A 20,120-nucleotide genomic window follows, 5' to 3' on the forward strand; every position below is an offset into this window, starting at 1 on the left:
CTCTCTTTTCTTCTTCTGGAACTCTTGTAACACAGATGTTGATATCTTTGATGTTGTCCCATAGATCTATTAACTATTCTCATTTTTTTGTTTTCCTTTTCCTGTTCTGATTAGATGATTTCTGTTATTCTGTCTTCCAGATCACTTATGTCTCCTCTTTATCACCAGTAACCTATTCATGCCTTCTAATGTGTTTTCTTTATTTCAGTTATTGTATTCTTCTTTGTTCTGACTAGTCCTTTTTTATATTTTTTAGTTCCTTGTTAAAATTCTCATCGTGTTCATCTATCCTTTTTCCTAATTCAGTTAGCACACTTATTACTGATGCTTCAAATTCTTTGTCTGGTAAATTGTTTATTTCTGTTTAATTAGTTGTTTTTTCAGGTTTTTTTAAATGTCTATATTTATTTAGTTGTCTGTGCTGGGTCACGTGAGATCTTCAGTTGTGGCACACTGACTCTTAGTTGCAGCATGTGGGATCTAATTCCCTAACAAGGGATCAAACTCGGGCCCCTGTGTTGGGAGCATGGAGCCTTAGCCACTGAACCACCAAGGAAGTCTCTTTCAGGGGTTTTGACTTACTCTTTCAGTTAAGACACATTCTCATTTTGGTTTTCTTTCTGTTTCTATGAAATTAGATTAAACAGTTACCTATTGTGGTCTTGAAGGGGTGTCCTTATGTGGGAGCATCCCTATCCAGTCTGTCTGTACCCAGTGGATTTGGTGGGAGAGTTGGGTTTGACATGAACACAAGTGATGTTTTCTCAGGGCATGTTGGCATCTATCGCCTTGGTAGGAGGTGGGGCTGGAGGTGGAGCTGCTAGGGCTGAAGCCAGTTGTAAGACAAAGCTTCCCCTCTGCTTGGTGGCCATCACCACCTTGTTGAAGGTGAGTTCCTATACCATGTTGTTGTAGCAGAAGCCCTGAGGATCGGGTCAAAGCTGGCTCCATTCCTTCCAAGTGTACACTCTCCCCCTTCTCAGCACTGGCACGCTTGCCCCAGATGAGAACAGTGCTGGAGCAGGGGGGGTGGCAGGGGTAGTTGGCATGGATTAGAGTGCAAACCTTGGCACAGGCCATAGTGGTCCCACTAGGACCAGAGATCTGGACTATCCCTGCTGCCCTGCCTCTGTCAGCACCAGAGATGGCTGCTCCCCCACCGTGTTCAGATGCTGCTTTATGTCTGAACCACTTCTGTATCTCACAGCCAAGTTCCCAAGAGGGCTGGAGCATTCTCTTGGCTCAGGCTGGTCTGCATGCCAAGGCATTCATGAGAAACCAACCAGCCACCCATGCAATTTTCAGCCCACCCTCTTTATTCTGCTTTATGAGCAATCAAGCATGCATATGCTCTTTACAAGCAGAGTCCAGGCTTCCTACAGTCCTCCTATTACTCCCACTGGCTCTCTAACCAGCCAAGGAGACTTGTCATCCCTATGTCAGACCCCAGGGCTGGGATGCTCAATATGTGACTCAAACTGCTCACTCTCTTGGGAAGATCTCTGCCTGTGTTAACTTCCTCCTCTTCTGAATCCCCTGGGAAATCTTGACTTAATCACTTCTCTTTTCTTTCTGCCAAATTCCATATGGGTCTTACAGCTGTATTTGTGCAAGAGTCTGTGAGTCTCCAGGTAGTTTTCACTGAGAATTGTTCCACATGTGTATTTGTAGAACAGTTTTGGAAAAATTAAATAGGTTTTTCATATGCTCAGCGGAGGAATTGAGTTCTGCATCCTACTCCACCATCTTGATCTCTTTCTTCAGACAAATTAGACTTTAAAACAGACTCTCCAATGAATCTTCTGTTGTCTAACAGTGCCCTCTCCATTGCTAACTACCACACAGTAGTCAGTTCTCTGTCGTATAGGACTGGTGATGCTTTCCCTCTTGAAACTGTTTTGTCAATTGAAATTTGTAGCACAGCTTCCTTGTTTGGTCTTACTTCACTGAATTTAATACAAGTCTTGGACATGATGCTCCATATGATAAATACTTAGGTGATCATGATGATATGAAAATGTATAGTTATTAGATTTTTACAGAGATGCACACGTGCACAACAGGTAAATTTATTAACTGTATGGCATGATGATTATTTACTGTTCATTATATGGAAGTGGATCACAATAAAGGTCTTCATCTTTGTGGTCTCCATGTTGAATAGACTGAGGAGGAGGAAGGTGAGAGGTTGGTCTTGCTGCCTCAGAGGAGGCAGAGATGGAAAAGATAGTAGAGGTGGAAGGGGAGGCCAGAGAGGTAGGCACACCCAGTGTAACTTTACAGAAATATATTTAATTGCTGTCTGACTTTTTTGCTTTTTCATTTCTCTCAAAATGTTCCTATATGGTACCAATCCTTCTTTCATCATTTGCTTTTTGTTTCAGTGCCTGTAACATAGAAGGGTCCATGTCTTACATGAAGTCAGATGCAGCCTTGAGTAATCAAAATTGTTCTCCCAGATCATGCATCAGTTGTTTTCTGTCACTGCTTCTTCTACAGCCTCTTCCTCATTGTATGGCACTCATTTGGAAGCAGTCACCTCCATCAAGTCAGCCTCTATTCATTCCTTCTGTTGTTGTTGTCCAGTCACTAAGTCATGTCCGACTCTGCGATCCCCATGAACTGCAGCATGTGAGGCTCATCTGTCCTTCACTGTCTTCCCAAGTTTGCTCAAACTCATGTCCATTGAGTCAGTGGTGCCTTCCAACCATCTCATCCTCTGTCACCTCCTTCTCCACTTGCTCTTAGTCTTTCCCAGCATCAGGGTCTTTTCCAATAAGTCAGCTCTTCATATCAGGTGGCCAAAGTATTGGAGCTTCAGCTTCAGCACCAGCCCTTTCAATGAATATTCAGGGTTGATTTCCTTTAGGATCAACTGGTTTGATCTACCTGCTGTCCAGGAGACTCTCAAGTCTTCTCCAGCACCACAGTTCAAAAGCATCAATGCTTTGGCACTCAGACCCATGTCTTGAAACCCTTCACCCCCCACCACCTTTTTAGCTATCTCCAGAATCTCTTTCATGATTTCCTTGAATGGCTTTGTCATAAATCCTGTGAAGTCATGCTTAAAATCTGAACACAACTTTCTCCAGCAGGAATTTATTGTTTGGAGCTTATTGACTTTCACAATTTTTTCTGTAACAGTGATGGCATCTTCAGTGGGAGACTTGCATGGTGTCTGCATTAATAATCCTTTAATAAATAATCCTTTCCATAAAGTACCATGTGTAACAAGCCTTAAAGGTCCTTATGACCCTCTGATCTAAAGGCTGAATTACAGCCATTGTGTTCGGGGGCAAGTAGATCACTTTGATGCCTTTGTTGTTGAACTCATGGGATCCTGAATGGCCAGGTATGACCTAAATCAAATCCCTGATGATTATACAGTGGAAATAACAAATAGACTCAAGGGATTATATCTGATAGAGTCCCTGAAGAACTATGGACGGAGGTTTGTAACACTGTATGTGAGGCAGTGACCAAAACCATCCCCAAGAAAAAGAAATGCAAGAAGGCACAGTGGTTGTCTGAGGAGGCATTGCAGATAGTTGAGAAAAGAAGAGACGAGAAAGTCAAAGGAGAAAGGAAAAGATATATCCATCTGAATAAAGATTTCCAAAGAATAGCAAGGAGAGGTAAGAAAGCTTTCTTAAGTGAACAATGCAAAGATATGGAGGAAAATGATAGAATGGGAAAGAATAGATATCCCTTCAAGAAAATCTGAGATACAAGGAGAACCTTTCATACAACGATGGGCACAATAAAGGACAGAAATGGTAAGGACCAAACAGAAACAGAAGAGATTAAGAAGAGGTGGCAAGAATACACAGAACTGTACAAAAAAAGGTCTTAATGACCCGGATAACCACGATGATATGGTCACAGACCTAGAGCCAGACATCCTGGAGTGTGAAGTCAAGTGGACCTTATTAGGAAGTGTTACTACAAACAAAGCTAATGGAGGTGATTGAATTCCAGCTGAGCTATTTCAAATCCTAAAAGATGATGCTGTTAAAGCACTGTATCAATATGTCACCAAATTTGGAAAGCTTATCAGTGGCCACAGGACTAAACGAGGTCAGTTTTCATTCCAACCCCAAAGAAGGGCAGTATCAAAGAATGTTCAAACTACTGTACAGCTGTGCTCATTTCACATGCTAGTAAAGTAATGCTCAAAATCCTTCAAGCTAGGCTTCAGCAGTATGTGAACCAAGAACTTCCAGATGTACAAGCTGCTGGATTTTGAAAAGGCAGAGAAACCAGAGATCAAATTGCCAACATCCATTGGATCATAGAAAAAGCAAGAGAATTCCAGAAAAACATCTGCTTGCTTCCCTCATGGCTCAGATGGTAAAGCATCTGTCTGCAATGTGGGCGACCAGCGTTCGATCCCTGGGTTGGGAAGGTCCCCTGGAGAAAAAAAGGACAACCTACTCCAGTATTCTCGTCTGGAGAATCCCATGGACAGAGGAGCCTGGTAGGTTATAGTCCATGGAGTCACAAAGAGTCGGACACGACTGAGCAACTTCACTTTCTTTCAGTTTTGTTGACTATGCTAAAGCCTTTGACTGTGTGGATCACAACAAACTGTGGAAAATTCTTCAAAAGATGAGAATACCAGACCGCCTGACCTGCCTCCTGAGAAATCTGTATGTAGGTCAAGAAGCAACAGTTAGAACTGGACATGGAACAACAGACTAGTTCCAAACTGGGAAAGGAGTAAGTCAAGGCTGTACATTGTCACCCTGCTTATTTAACTTATGTGGAGAGTACATCATGCAAAATGCTGGGCTGGATGGAGCATAAGCTGGAATCAAGATTGCCGGGAGAAATATCAACAACCTCAGATATGCAGATGACACGACCCTAATGGCACAAAGCGAAGAGGAACTGAAGAGCCTCTTGATGAAAGAAAAAGATGTATCCAAGGCGATGAAGGTGAAAGAGGAGAGTGCAAATGCTGACTTAAAAGTCAACATTCAAATTATTAAGATCATGGCTTCTGGTCACATCACTTCATGGCAAATAGATGGGGTAAAAATGAAAACAGTACAGACTGTTTTCTTGGGCTCCAAAATCACTGCCGATGGTGACTGCAGCCATGAAATTAAAAGATGCTTGCCCCTTGGAAGAAAAGCTATGACAAACCAAGACAGCGTATTAAAAAGCAGAGACATCACTTTGCTGACAAAGGTCCGTTAAGTCAAAGTATGGTTTTTCCAGTAGTCATGTATGGATATGAGAGTTGAACTATAAAGAAAGCTGAGTGCCAAAGAATTGATGCTTTTGAACTGTGATGCTGGAGAAGACTCTTGAGAGTCCCTTCGACTGCAAGGAGATCAAACCAGTTGATTCTAAAGGAAATCAACCCTGAATATTCTTTGGAAGGACTGATGCTGAGGCTGAAGCTCCAATAGTTTGGCTACCTGATGTGAAGAACTTACTCATTGGAAAAGACCCTGATGCTGGGAAAGATTGAAGGCAAAGAAGGGAATAACAGAGGATAAGATGGTTGAATGGCACCACTGACTCACTGGACATAAATTTGACCACTCTGGGATATGGTGAAGGACAGGGAAGCCTGGTGTCTATAGTCCATGGGGTTGCAAAGAGTTGGACATGACTTAGTGACTGAAAAACAGTGAACATCAACAGGGACATTGTCCAATATCTAAAGAACTTTAAGAGGCAGTCCTTTTTTGGCAAGGTACTTCCTGACTTTAGGAACAACGCATTAATTAATGGAAGTAATTCAGAAACCTGGAGCCTGTCCAGGCTTTCTTTTACAGCCAGAAAGATTGGCAGCTGGTGATTATCTTTTTCCCTTCAAGGCTAGGGTCTTAGCAGCTTTGTAGATAATGCAGTTCTGATCATAACCTAACTGCATTTGCACAAAAAGAGTTAGCATTTCCTCTTCTGCCTTGAATCCTGGTGCTTACTTCTCCTCCTTAGTAAAAAGTATCCTTTGTGGCATTTTCCCCCATAGTAGGGCACTTTCATCAGCATTAAAAACATGTTCAGGAAGATATTCTTTCCCCTCAATGATTTTCTTAATGGTGTCTGGGAACATACCTTCTGCCTTTTGGTCAGCAGAAGCTACTTCTGTTATCTTGGTTTACACCAAATCTCTTTAGAAAATTATCAAACCATCCTTTGCTGGCATTAAATTCTCCAGCTTTAGATCTTCACCTTCCTTTTACTTAAAGTTCTCATATAATGACTTCTTTTTTTTTTTTAATTGTGTGTGTGTGTGTGTGTGTGTGTGTGCGTGCTCAATCGTGTCTAACTCTGTGCTACCCATGGAATATGGAGCCTACCATACTCCTCTGTCCAGAAATTTCCCAGGCAAGAATACTGGAGTGGGTTGCCATTTCCTACTCCAGGGGATTTCCCAACCCAGGGATTGAACCCACATCTCTTGCATTGGCAGGCATATTCTTTACCACTAGCGGCATCTGGTAAGCTCTTTTGAATCATATTAGAGCCTATAGGTATGCCTTTTTTTTTTTCCCTCCAAACTCATCAAATTATGCTGTATCCTTTACTTTTGACTGTGCTGGGTCTGTTTCTGCATTTCTCTAGTTGTAGCCAGTGGGGCTATTCTCTAATTGAAGTGTTCAGGCTTCTCATTGCAGTGGCTTCTCTTGTTGCCGAGCACGGGCTCTAGAGTACATGGGTGTCAGTAGTTGCGGCATGTGGGCTTAGTTGATCCCTGGCAGGTGGAATCTTCTTGGACCAGGGATTGAAACTATGCCCTCTGCACTGGCAGGCAGATTCTTAACCCACTGAACCACCAGGGAAGTCCAAGTATGCTTTTCTTATAGCAATCCTGCATCCACATGAAAGCTTCATTTTCAACATGAGATAAGAAAGTGTTTTGCCAATGGTGCAAGGTTTTCACATCTGCTTATAACCATAGCTTCTTGAATTTCCTTTTCTTTTTTCACAGTGGTCCTTATGCTAGATTCATTTATTCTGAAATCGTGGGGAACTGTGGCTTCAGACCTCCATTTGTGGTTCATATAAAGCACTTCACCTTTTTCTTGTAATATCAGGACTTTTCTCTCCTTCTTGGGAGCAAACCCAGCATCACTAGTGACACTTCATATGGGTCCCATATTGTTACTCAAGGCTTACAGTATTGCACTAAACACAGTGAAAAATATACAAGAACTGCTAGAGATCACTTGTTACCATGACATGCAGTTTATTGCAGAGATGAATTGCTCCTTCAGATGCTTGGCGTTACCTTACATTTTAAGTGGACACTCACAATGCTTGTTGTTTTTCAGTCGCTCAGTCATATCCAACTCTTTGCAACTCCATCGACTGCAGAACACCAGGTTTCCCTGTCCTTCACCATCTCCAGGAGCTTGCGCAAACTCATGTCCATTGAATTGGTGATGCCATCCAACCATCTCGTCCTCTGTTGTCCCCTCCTCCTCTACCTTCAATCTTTGCCAACATCAGGGTCTTTTCCAATGAGTTGGCTCTTCACATCAGGTGACCAGAGTATTGGAGCTTTAGCCTCAGTCTCAGTCCTTCCAGTGAATATTCAGGGCTGTTTTCCTTTAGAATTCACTGGCTTGATCTCCTTGCTGTTCAAGGGACTCTTCAAGTGTCTTCTCCAGCACCACAATTCAAAAGCATCAATTCTTCAGCACTCAGCCTTCTTTATGGTCTGACTCTCACATCCATACATGACTACTGGAAAAGTCATAGCTGTGACTATATGGACCTTTGAAGGCAAAGTAATGTCTCTGCTTTTTAATGTCTCTAGGTGTGTCACAACACTTGAGTTCACAGCAAAAGCAACAGATGGTAGTTATGAATTTATTTTAGTAGTATAGTATGTCCTACAGTTAGTTTTGAGCAGTTATCATTTAATACTGCATCTTTGTTTACATTTCTCTTGACTTTGAATGGCATCACATATGGTCTGTAAATGTCTGTTCAATAAATTTTAACATTTTATAATAGATTTGTGTGTAGTCTTGGGAAAGATTAAGGGCAGGAGGAGAAGGGGGCGACAGAGGATAAGATCATTGGATGGCAACAATGACTCAATGGACATGAATTTGAGCAAACTCTAGGAGATGGTGAAAGACAGGGAAACCTGGTGTGATGCAGTCCATGGGGTTTTAAAGAGTCAGACATGACTTAGCGACTGAACAACAACGAAGTGATAACATAGACTAATAACTACATATATTTTATGCATTCATGACATACCTGACTTTTTCTATATTTCTAGGCTGTGTGGTTCATATGGAAGTTTTTTCAAATTGTCAAAAATCTCCAAAAAATTTTCCAATACATTTATTGAAAAAAACTCTGCATATAAGTGGATCCATGCAGTTCAAACCTATGTCACTCAAAGGTTAACTCTACTTTTAGACCACTGCTGCTTTCTGTTGATTCAGTAGTTTGGGTTATCATAGAGCTGTTATATATATATTTGCCATCAGATTTATTTTCAAGAAACTCAGAACCTCTATTGCAGCCATGGTAATTGGATGTGGTTCCAAATTTTACTCATAATTAGCATATTTTTTATAAATTTTAACTGTTGACTTAGTGTTTGTTTTGTCACTTATTTATGTTTTTGTGGGAAAATAGTGTAAAAATTATTAAATGATGAAAAAGTAATTAAAGTGTGGTTTTAAAATCACAGAGATCACATTTTTTGATACTTTTAAGCTAAAAACATCCCATGTCTGAAAATGGAACCAATGAACAAAACCTTATGTCATGTATAATTCTGTCAGGATTTTTGATGATTAAAAGTAAAATAAATATATATATAATGCATGTTGAAATAGAAACACATTCTTTCACAAGGAACCAAATGTGAAAATCTTGATGTGCTTGGCTTCAAAGTCAAGCTCTGTTCACTTGAGAACAATTGCCAATTAATACCCCTCATTTCCCCCATAACAATAAAATATACTAAATGCTTTAGTCATGCACTGCACAGGACATTTTCTGTTGCCCCAGGCAGTCATTTAAAACAGCAGATTAGCTTATGTGGAAGAACAGAAGTTGGGGGATTTGCTTGCATACACACATCGCAGAACCTTTTAAAAACTCAAAAACATTTTTTAAGTCTCCAAAACTTTTGATTAAAATGGATACACCCAGAATGTTTCATGTTTGTTTAGTGGGAAACTTATTCATGGAATATCATAGGTGCACCCTGGTTTGTACTTTCTCAAACTGGCCTAGCATGGCCATAGAGAAGATTGTTTCTGACTGATCTGGTAGTGGGAAAAATACAAATGTAAGAAATGACACTGTTTTGTTTTGTTTTGTTTGTTAAGAGTTCACTTTTCAGAGCAATTTTAGATTCACAGCTAAATTAAAAGGAAGGTAGAGATACTTTCTTATTCCCACATATGTATAACCTCCCCCGTTATAAATATCCACCACCAGAGCAGTACAGTTGTTACAGTTGCTGAACATATATTGACATATCATTGTCAGACACTGGTGTTATTTCAGGCATTGTTGGAAAAGAAGAATAAGGATTTCAAAGCAAAGAAGCCTATGCGTTTTCTTCAAAGAAAGCCAGTACCTCAACCTCGACTTCCAACTCCAACCCTGGAGATGAGTTCCAATGTAAGTTTGAGGCTTTTTTTATTTGAAAAGCTAAATTCAGCTTCACTGTCTGTTTATTCTCCAGATAGTTTGGGTTAAAAACAAACCTAACATAACCATGTTCATTTCCCAAGATCTGAATTACATTTCCTTTATCCTTTATTTCAAATGCACACAGAAAAAAAAAGCAAATTGAAATCTAAATTCAATCCTTTTCAAGAATAAAAACACAAAGAATGAAATCTTCCCAAGAAAAATAGGCATCAGAAGGTAATCCTGATGTATGTCAAATAAGAAGATGGAATGATGATCAGATACTGTAACTGTATTCCCACATGAAGTGGTTGATGATAGCTGGAATTAGCAAGGAATCATCAAGACAGGCCAGTTTCTGGGTTAAGATTGGCCAGAGAGCTCACTCTGACTCCAGGGCTATGCCTTACCTTCTCAGGGCCCCACACTCAGTTTGGTCAGCATTTCAAGAGTTGGTTAGGATTTAAAGGACTGACGCAGAAAACTCACAAGAAACTGCTGGAGATGCCACAAATTTGCAAATTTGTTATGTATAGTTAAAGCTATGGTTTTTCTAGTAGTCATGTACAGATATGAGAGTTAGACCATAAAGAAGGTTGACCACTGAAGAATTGATGCTTTTGCATTATGGTGCTGGAAAAGACTGTTGAGAGTCCCTGGGACTGCACAGAGATCAAACCTGTCTGTCCTAAAGGAAATCAACTATGAATATTCATTGGAAGGACTGATGCTAAAGCTTAAACTCCAATACTTTGGCCACCTGATGTGAAGAGCCAAGTCATTGGGAAAGACCCTGATGTGGGAAAGATTGAAGCCAAAAGGAGAAGGGGGCAGCAAAGGATGAGATGGTTAGATAGCATCACCAACTCACTGGGCATGAGTTTGAGCAAACTCCAGGAGATGGTGAAGGACGGGAGCCTGGCATTCTGCAGTCCATGGGGTCGCAAAGAGTTGGACACAACTTAGCAACTGAACAACAACAACATACTTTACAGAGAGAACTATCACTGCCTGGTATATCAGGATGTTGCTCTTGGGAGGTCAGTTTGTTCTTTCCCAACACAGGGCAGTTCTCACACAAAGCCAAACTGCACATAAGGTTGTGCTTTGCCAGAGCAGGGGAGTTGATGGGAGATCTCACTAGCACCTCCAATGGCTCTGAGATCTCGGGAGAGGTGGGAATGCTCCTGCTGACTGGCCACAATGCGCTTCTGGGCAGCATCCTCTTTTCTAGACTTTGTGCTGACCACTGCCTGTGGTTAACATGTCTTTCACAAGTGTTAATGCCATTAATTCCACTATTGATATCTTTTGCATTGAGGGGCTTTAACTAAATTTGTAGACTCTGTTCTTTTTTGCTTTTACCCATACTTATTTAAGGTGATTTTTGTAGATTGCTGATTTTGTCCATTATATTCTGATTTTACCAGTTTAGCTAAATTCTTGTGAAAAGCACCTCATTTTTAACTCCAATATACCCCAGCTGCATTCTTTGTCTCATGTTCATGTTCAGTCACTAAGTTGTGTCCGACCTTTGCAACCCCACGGAATGTAGCCTGCCATGGGGCTCCTCTGTCCATGGGATTTCCCTGGCAAGAATACTGGAGAGGGTTGCCATTTCCTTCTCCAGGGGATCTTCCCAACCCAGGGATCAAACCCTTGTCTCCTGCATTGACAGGTAGATTCTTTACCACTGAGCCGCTAGGGAAGCCTTCATTCTTTGTCTACTCATGATTAAACATGAAAAAAAAACTATTGCAAAAGGGATGTTATTAGCAATACCTAGTGCTTCAAGAAAGATTTTGTTGGAAAAGAATATAGAAAAAATGAAAATGGCTTAATTTGTAAGGATAGCATGACATTGGGTGAATTTTTTGCTTTTGATATAATTTACCAATGATATGAAAAATATAATGAATTTTGACAATACTTTAATGTCATGTTTAAAATCCTATGTTCAAAAAAGGATATTGTTTTATTTCTCTTTAAGTCCTTCTGGTGTCTAGCTTTTTTGCTAGATATAAATCTTCAGAAAAGTATTTGATGGCGACTGCTGAAGTTCTCAAGCTGCTTGGTTCTCTCTTTGTTTTTTTAGGAAGAAGAAGATATAGAAATGGCAGTGATCTACCTTCAAAAGTTGCTCCGGGGCAGAGTTGTTCAAAACATGGTGTGTAGGGTGGACCCCTGGCCCTGTTCTTCTCCTGTGAGACTAGATTCAGAGTGCACCCGTGCTTGTTTCCTTGGGGGTAAATTGCCTCCCACACCCCGCTGTCCTGTGGAACTATGCTATTGAGTTACCTACTCTTTCCCTTTTACTGCCATAGCTAGCCCAAGTGAGTGGCACAATATCAAGGAAAGAAAGGACCCGCCTGCTGTTTCCTGTAGTGTAACCAAGGCAGCATGAAGCTAATGTCTTCCATGGAATTGCTGAATCCAGCAGTTTTCATACATGAATTTTTACTATTAAGCATCACAAACCAAGTGGATTCTCTAATTTTCCACAGTCATAATAATCTGAGTTTGCATATTAGCTAGCAATGCATGAATAATAAATGGAATAGCTAAATAAATAACTATAGTTTTGAAGTCTTAACTGTGTATGCTCACATTATATATTCTTTACCTGTATCAGCACTTTTTTTTTCTATCAATTACCCATTTTACAGGTGAGCAATATGAACCTGAGTGAGATTATGTTCACTGTCAGCAAATTCAACTCTGGTCTTCCTGACCGCAAAGCCTTAGTCAGATCATTGTGCTTCTTAAGTTTAAAAAGGGACTGATGTAAAGCCTCAGCTAAAACATTTTTTCTTCCCCAGACAGCTATAACTCTTAAGAGACTCAGTTATGGTGAGTCAGTCCAGGGAGGCTGGATGAACACCTGTGTTCAGCACTATTCCCTATCCTCCTGGCATTATTTCCGCAGGAGAAACGCCACAGTGAAGTTCAGACAGCAGGTCGTGTATTCCAGACCAGGAGCAGATCTCTCAGAAAAGAAAACTGACCATGAAACATATCACCCCCAGGCTTCCTAGGGGAAGAGCGCAGGAAATGAAGGGAAGGCTCCAGTTTCTTAACATGACCCTAGAGTTGTCACCTTGTCTTGGAGGCATTTTAAGAAATTCAGTCAACAGTTAACTGATAGCTGAGTTCCTTCTCTGCCTGAACAGCTGAAGGAGCAGAAAACAGGGCTGACGCCTAGCTCTGTGGCATACACCTGGTCCGTGGCCCTGAGAGGCGGAGCAGAACCCGCTGTTCATGAGCGCCTCGCCAGTCACTGCCTGCAAGGCCTCGTGCCTGCACTGGCAATGCTGATTTGCGGGTCTCTCTGGTTTGATTTGATACAGATGTTTGAAGGGAAGGAGAAGCGACTGGAGTTGATCCAGGAGCTGCGCACCAGCCACGCACTGCAAGAAGATGACAGGCTGGTGAAGAAAGCCGAGAAGCAGGTGACCCTGGCCCTGCAGCGGCAGAGGAACTTGCACGAGCACAAGGTTCTTTCCTCTCCTTTCTTGTCCCATTTTCACCCTTGATTTTTATTATTGTGCAAACAACAGTACAGTAACAACAGATGAAGTGATGTAAAAGAATGGCTGATTCATGTCAATGTATGGCAAAAACCACTACAATATTGTAAAGTAATTAGCCTCCAACTAATAAAAATAAATGGAAAAAAAAAGAAACACCCCCCACAATCCCAGCATTTTTTGCCAGTGGCACTACTGTCCAAAATTTGAATGGACTGTATCCTCCCTGAGTTGAGTATGCTTATTTTTTTTTTAATTTGCAAAAAGGAAAGAAAAAAAGCTTTACTATTTTAAAAGGTTTTCTTTTCCAATTTTTCTTAAATATTTCTATTTAAGAAAATATAATATTTCTATTATATTTCAGTGGAAGCTAAGTAGAATGAATAAATACTGAAAGCAATAAGAAAAAGTGAGAAATGAGATTTTAAAAACTGTCCACACTTGAGATGTATGAGTTTTGGAGCTGTATGTAGCTCATGCTCCTTAAACTACATATTAAATATGTTAATATGTTATTCTGTGACTTTTGTCAGGTCCTCTGAGCTCTGTGTGACTGACAATAGCTGGTGATTGCAGCTCTAACCCAACAACTGTAAATGTGTTTCCTACTTTCTGCTGGTATTTGTGTATATATACACAGTAGTTAATGTTGACTAAAGTGGAGGTATACTTTTACTGTCTCTCCCACTTATCTGTAAATCAATGTGAAAAGAATCAGTTTGCAGAGTGTTGTAAGAAAGTAGACTTACAGCGAAGTTAATATTACCCACCTTTAGTCACACACACCACTCTCCTGCTGTGAATTGGGCACAAACAGTCAGCAGCTCTGAAGCGAGCACCCCTGTACTCCCTTCATGTGACAGCAGGGCTGGGGTGCTCTCTGAGTGACGGGAGCTGGTTTGGGAGAGGGAGGGAGAAAGCCACAGATGGTGAGACCCAGCCAAGGGACCAGAGAAGGAAGAGAAGAATGTAGTCACTGGAGTCTCTGAATCTGGGGGCCCTGGAGCCCTGGGCATGATGGAGACGAGCTGCATATCTGTTCAGACAGAGAGCAGAATGCTCAGGCAGTGGAATACCCAGGACCTGGATGCAAGAATGCCCACCTCGGCCCCTTCAAGGTTTCTGATTATAGACTTGAGCAGCTACAACTAAGACAATCCAGAGTTTTTAATTCATCTGTCCCATTTAGTATATAAATATTTGACTGACAGACATGATGACAGCTAAGAGCTAAGGGAAGAATTATTGGGAAGAGCTGTCACATAGCCACAGACTCACTCTGTTTACCTTCGGCTACTCCTGGCTACACCTGTGGGATGCAGGCATCTGGGGCAATGGGCATCTCATGTACCTATAGCAATGCTGATCCTCTCATTTTCTCCCTCTCTTATATCAAGGGGAATCATCAGTGTGAGAGCAGCAAGTATCTGGGAGAAGAGCCTTTTCCCCTTACCACTGAGGCTAGGAGCAGAAACACAGTACAGTCTTCTTAAACACTTTTATTCTCATTGTGCCAAAGCCAGGACAGAGGGACCCATAAATAAACACTGTGGCTTATTCCTGGCCAGGAACTCTGGGCCCCTCTCTACCTCAGTGACTACATAGACATGTAGGCTTATTTCCTAGTCTGTTTCAAAGGCAGTTCTTAATGATTTTGAAGTTACTTAAATGAATAAAAAGTACCAAGGTTTTCTACTCTCATGTTACTGAAAAGCTTAAAAATTCCCCAAACTTGGTGTTAAAAGACCAAGCATTGAAAAATTAAAAGGTATCATGAGTGAATTTCTAGGCGATTCTATTTTTTTGAACTTCAATATTATCTTTTAATCAAAACCTTGACATTTCCCTTCATGTCTGGGAAGACATAAGCACTTTACCTTCTGGATAAAATTGAAAGGAGGAAAAAATTGTGTGGATGCTAACTAATGTTTTGCTAAGCTATCATCTATAGCTGAACAATCTGCTTCCTCAAGTCTAAGTTTGTATCATAAGTTTTCCTAGTAAAACCGTTGGGTTTTACTAGGTGCGTTCTGAAAGGGACGTGACTGTCGAGGGTAACCCAGCATCCCTCCTCATGAATCACACTTCTTAGTGGAATCTGTATCTTTATAGTCATATAATTATTTTTAAGGTGTCGCTGGTTGAAAACCATTTGGCTGGACTGGAAGGAAGGGTGCTGGCGGACATGTTTGACTTCCTGTCCAAAGAGCTGGTGAGGCTGCAGGAGGAGAGGCGGGTCCACGCCCTGGCCATGCTGGCCGAGCGGCAGCGCCGGATGCGTGAAGCTGAAGAGAGCGGCCGGCGCCAGGTGGAGCAGAGGCGTCTGCAGGAGGAGGACCAGATATTTAAGGAGGCAAGTGGGGACATCGTAAGGAAGCCATTTGTAAGGAGCCGAGTCAAACCCAAGGAACCTCAGGATAGGAGATGCTTTCATTTTTTAATTGTCTTCAACAGATAATGTATTGGGGTCCTAGGATATGCTCAGCAGTATGTAAAGGCATTGTGGAGTACTTTAGAGGGAAATACCAGGCATGGCCCCTTCTCTCCTAGAACTTAAATCCTATATAACATGCAAATAAAGGTAGAATAAGAAAATGCGGTGTTTCCTGAGGGAAACAAATGGGGCCCAGTGACACATTTTTACAGAGGTCATTGGGGGTACTTGTTGTATGAACAGGTTGGAGAGAGGACAAGGTGGAAATAAGGGACCTGAAAGGAGTCTAATGAACTAACTTAGGCCAGAGTGAGAAATAGGGTGAAATCAAGTATAAAGTCCAGTTTCCAGTGTCAGTGAGTAGGGAGATGATGGTTGTTTTCCGAGGCGGGAAAGCTGAGGGCTGAATAGGTTTGGAGCAGGGGTGGAATCGGGAGTTTGATTTACATTAGTTTGAGATATCTTGGTAGAGGTGTCATTTCAGCAAATGAATATATAAGATGGAATTTAGAAGAGATTTTTTGACTAAAGATACAAATGTGGGAGTTAAGAATGCCAGGCTGGTAAATTAGAATTCTGAACAAGACCCAGTGGATGTGAAATTCCAGACTGACCCAGATGCAAACTCAGAGGAAATTTGAGGAACCAATAATATCTCAAAGCACTCTTGCCCTCATCAAGAATGCAAAAGCTCAAGTGATAAAATTGGAGGGGATTTGTGAGGAAGATTTCTTTAAAGGGAGCTGTGCTGTGACTAATACCCACCCCCTCCACCATATCACACCTAGAGTTTGGGGAGAGTATGTCCCCTTTCTTGGGGAGCTTGATGTGTGTTCTTTCAGTTAGGGTGTCTGACCCCCAGGAATGCAGAGGTGGAAGCTGGGCAGGCTGAGGGGTTTGGGCACAGAAGAGGCTGTGTGGGCAGCCAGCACACCCAGAATATGTCAAAGCAAAGACTGTCTCCCTTGGGCCAGATGGGAAAGATGGAAAGTGCCAACCTTTTTTAAAAAGTGCCAATTTTTTTTTTTTAAATTCCTGTCCAGGAGGCTATCTGAATTGTAAATATGGATACTTTTGAGCTCCTTGGGTGAGAAAAAATAATGCTATGTCAACTTGAGGCTTTCTTATTTGATTTGTGATTTTAAGGATTTACCCAATTCCCAGGGAATTAGGATTGATTCATAAATAGTATTTGCTGTTTTTTCTAATTAAAAAATTGATTAAAATTAAAGATTTTCCATCTTCTATACAGCTTAAAAACTTGCAGGTTGTATACTGTCAAGTGCAGCTTTTTAATTGGAGTGGAGGATCATCTCTGGTGTCAAACAGCCTATAATAATAATTTGTATTCTAGTTTCCTGTCATCCTAACAGCTTTTATTTAAATAGAATTACTGAGATTTAGCAATTTTTAGCAAATGAGAACTTACTATCCCCTACTGAAATCACTAAGGAAAAACCAACTGGGATGGGAAGAACCAGTTGGGAGTGAGAATAAAAGGAGAGAGACAAAGGAACCACTACACTCAGAAATATGAAAAGGAAGATGCTGGTGAAAGACTTCTAGGAAGGTGACTTCTAGATGGGAACAGCCCCAGGAAATGTCAGCACGTCTGGGAGGGGCATGAAAGGGTTAAAATGACCCTTCTGGCCTGATTTAACGATCATTTATGTAAAGAATATATCCATCTAGGGACGCCCCCATGCATCATTTACATTCCCTATCTTCCATCATATGATCCTTTTATAGATAAATATGCTTGCATGCACATAAATATACCAAAAACCAGAAATGTACACATTAGTAAATTTCCAGGAAAATAACATATATTGAGAAACGTAGTCACAGACTCATATTTAAATACATATACACTTCATGTCCATATGTGAAGACAAATTCACAAACATAATCCCTTGTGCACAGTATTAGCAAAGATGTGGAGGACACAGCGACACACACACAGCCACCCGAACGTTTCCTTTACTCACTTATGCACATACAAGCACAAATGTGTCCACAAACATGCACATTTATAAAGATGTATGTAAACACACAAGTACATATATTGTTAGAAGTAGACCACGTTAAACTTCCCACCTCTGAACAAGACTCAACTGTCTAATTGTTCTGTTCTAGGTGTGACTTGTCTCTTGAGTAAGATTGTGGTCTCCAGGATAGCAGGCATGTTGTATATTGCTTTGTGCCTTCCACAGCACCAGCGTAGCCCTCTGTACACAACAGGCGTTGAGAAAATATATGTTGGTTGGTTGGCTGATACCATATTAAACTATGGTCATTGGGTCTCTTCCATAAGGGAGGCACAGGAATTCAAGGATGTGGACTTGGTATTTCACTGTAAACATTTCATATTCAGAGTCCTGCTACAGTGCCAGTCAAGAAACAGGTACTAAGTTGTTACTGAGTCCCAAGCATTATCTCAGAGATAAAGAAATATTTAGACATTAAACAGAAAGTGCTCTTATCCCCCAAAGCTCAAAATCTATTGAGACTACATAGAAAACAAAGTATGACACCCTTGATGTTTGTGATACTTCCTGTGTATCTACCTGTCAAACAGGCAAAACTAAATTGTATTATTTATGACTGAAATCTTAAGGAACAAAACTGTAAAGAAAATGAAGTCTGCCATAAACTCATGAGCATGGAAAGGAGCTGTGGTCAGATGGAACCCGCTGTGACCTCTGGGATACTACCAGTGGCTTGACCAGAATTCATTACACTGTACATTTATGTGCTCTGCACTTCTCTAAATGTATATTCTATTTCACAATTTCAGAAAGCTTTAAAAAAGAAGCAGTCCAGGACTGATATGATAGTTTAAAAAAATTCATCAGAGATCCAGAATCCTTCTAGATTTCTGCTTTTCTGTCCCTGGGGCGTGACCCTCACGGCAGTTTAAGACGACTGGTGCCTACTGCATTTTGTCCCCATGAAATGAGAAATGAGAGAAAAAAATAAGCTAGGTCTTTCCCTTTAAGAATCCTTTAAGAGAAAGGAGAGAAAGGATGTTGTGTAAATCTTAGTCTCTGCCACAGTTAGGTAGCTTGACCAAGTCACACTGCTGGTAAGAACAAAGACAGGACCTAAAACAGGGTCCCTGAGTCAAGCCTGTGATCTTTTTGCAGTGTTTTGTATTGCCCACCCCAAATTGAGACCCATAATTCTAAAATGAGCCAAATATGTAGAGTCTGCCCAGAATGGGTAGATACAGGTCGATTAGAAATGGACTACTATTTTTTTTTTTTAAAGGAATGTACAGTGCAGGGACTAATGACTTGATAAATGAAATAGACATGCTAAAAATGTTGGCCAATTTTTGTGCATTTTTCTTGTCTTGCTTATGGTAGTAGCATTCCTTTTCTGAGTAGCTGAAGTATTTGGGGCTTTTGCAGGTGATTAAAGTTCACCAAAGCACTGTAACTTCCTATCTGGAGGACATAATACTGAACACTGAAGAGAATACTGCAGAAGAACAAGCCAGGGCGGAAATAGAGAAGATGGCTGAGGAAATCAATGACATTGCTTATGAAATGGAAAGCCGGTGTGTACCAAGGGGACAGATGGTGGGATGGACAGCCCCTTTGCTGTTACTCATATGTTTTTTTAAGAGCCTAAGATTTCACCACCAAGGAGAAACAAATAACTAACTCATGCTTCAGTATGCATTTAGTTTTAACAGCAGCCAGCAGACCTGTACTTTTGTATGGCAGGAGCCGCACATTGGGAATAGAATTTTCAGTTATCCTCTGCAGTCTGGATCACTTTCATATTTCTTACTTTTAGAATATCACAAAGCTTGAAAGCAATGTGAGTATGTCCAATTTTACTTGGATATCACCCCAAGGTTTTTGGCTTCCATGTGTAAATCGTGTCTCTTAACACTCCTTTCCTGGGAGGCAGGGGAAGTAAAGGACAAATTTGGATTTTCCAAGGAGTTAAGGAAACTCACCAGGAATGTGCTATTTTAGATCACTCTAATGTGCCTTTAGAAAAGGCAGTCGTAGAATCTGAGCAGTGGGGCTCCTTACACACGCAAGGAGGATCCAAGTGTAAATCGGCAGCTCAAGCAAGGCAGCAAAGGAAACACTTTTAATATGTTCTTATTTTTTAGTCGAACTCAGCTTCAGTCAGAGGAGATTGTGGCTGAGTTGGTTTACAGTTTCCTGATCCCGGAGGTGCAAAAGGACTTTGTCAAAGAAAAGGGTAAGCCAACATAAATGCTTCACTCGATAATCTTTTTAAAGATATAAGCTATTTTCAATATTCCAGAGATTTAAAACTGAGCAGAGGCATGGGGGAGATTCTGAAGAAGAATCAGAGTTATCTTCAAAGTTTGTCAGGTTCTTTTGATGCTGTCCAATGGCAAAATATAATCACCTCCAGTATGGATGCATGCGGTTCTAATAAGTTTGATGAAGCAATAAATTCCAAACCTCCTTTAAGATGAAGTTCTCAAGTTCTCAGAGGAGGTGTATTTTGGGGTTTTTGTTTTTGATTTAAATAGTTGA

At 40.9% G+C, this 20,120-nt stretch overlaps 1 protein-coding gene across 6 annotated transcripts in view; it reads left to right on the top strand.

Annotated features, from left to right (window-relative positions):
- Window positions 1-20,120, top strand: part of CFAP91 (cilia and flagella associated protein 91) — a 102,743-nt gene that overhangs the window by 51,824 nt on the left and 30,799 nt on the right. For all 6 annotated transcript variants that reach the window (XR_006270563.1, XM_043475002.1, XM_043474998.1 and 3 more), the window contains 6 exons: window positions 9,502-9,618; window positions 11,726-11,797; window positions 12,978-13,124; window positions 15,289-15,510; window positions 19,005-19,153; window positions 19,724-19,815. Coding sequence is in view for 5 of the 6 variants with exons in the window: in XM_043475002.1 (XP_043330937.1) it covers window positions 9,502-9,618; window positions 11,726-11,797; window positions 12,978-13,124; window positions 15,289-15,510; window positions 19,005-19,153; window positions 19,724-19,815 (799 nt within the window). In the remaining variant the exon portion in view is untranslated. The remainder of the gene's footprint in view (window positions 1-9,501; window positions 9,619-11,725; window positions 11,798-12,977; window positions 13,125-15,288; window positions 15,511-19,004; window positions 19,154-19,723; window positions 19,816-20,120) is intronic.

Source organism: Cervus canadensis, chromosome 7, assembly GCF_019320065.1.
Source record: "Cervus canadensis isolate Bull #8, Minnesota chromosome 7, ASM1932006v1, whole genome shotgun sequence".
NCBI classification, from domain to species: domain Eukaryota; kingdom Metazoa; phylum Chordata; class Mammalia; order Artiodactyla; family Cervidae; genus Cervus; species Cervus canadensis.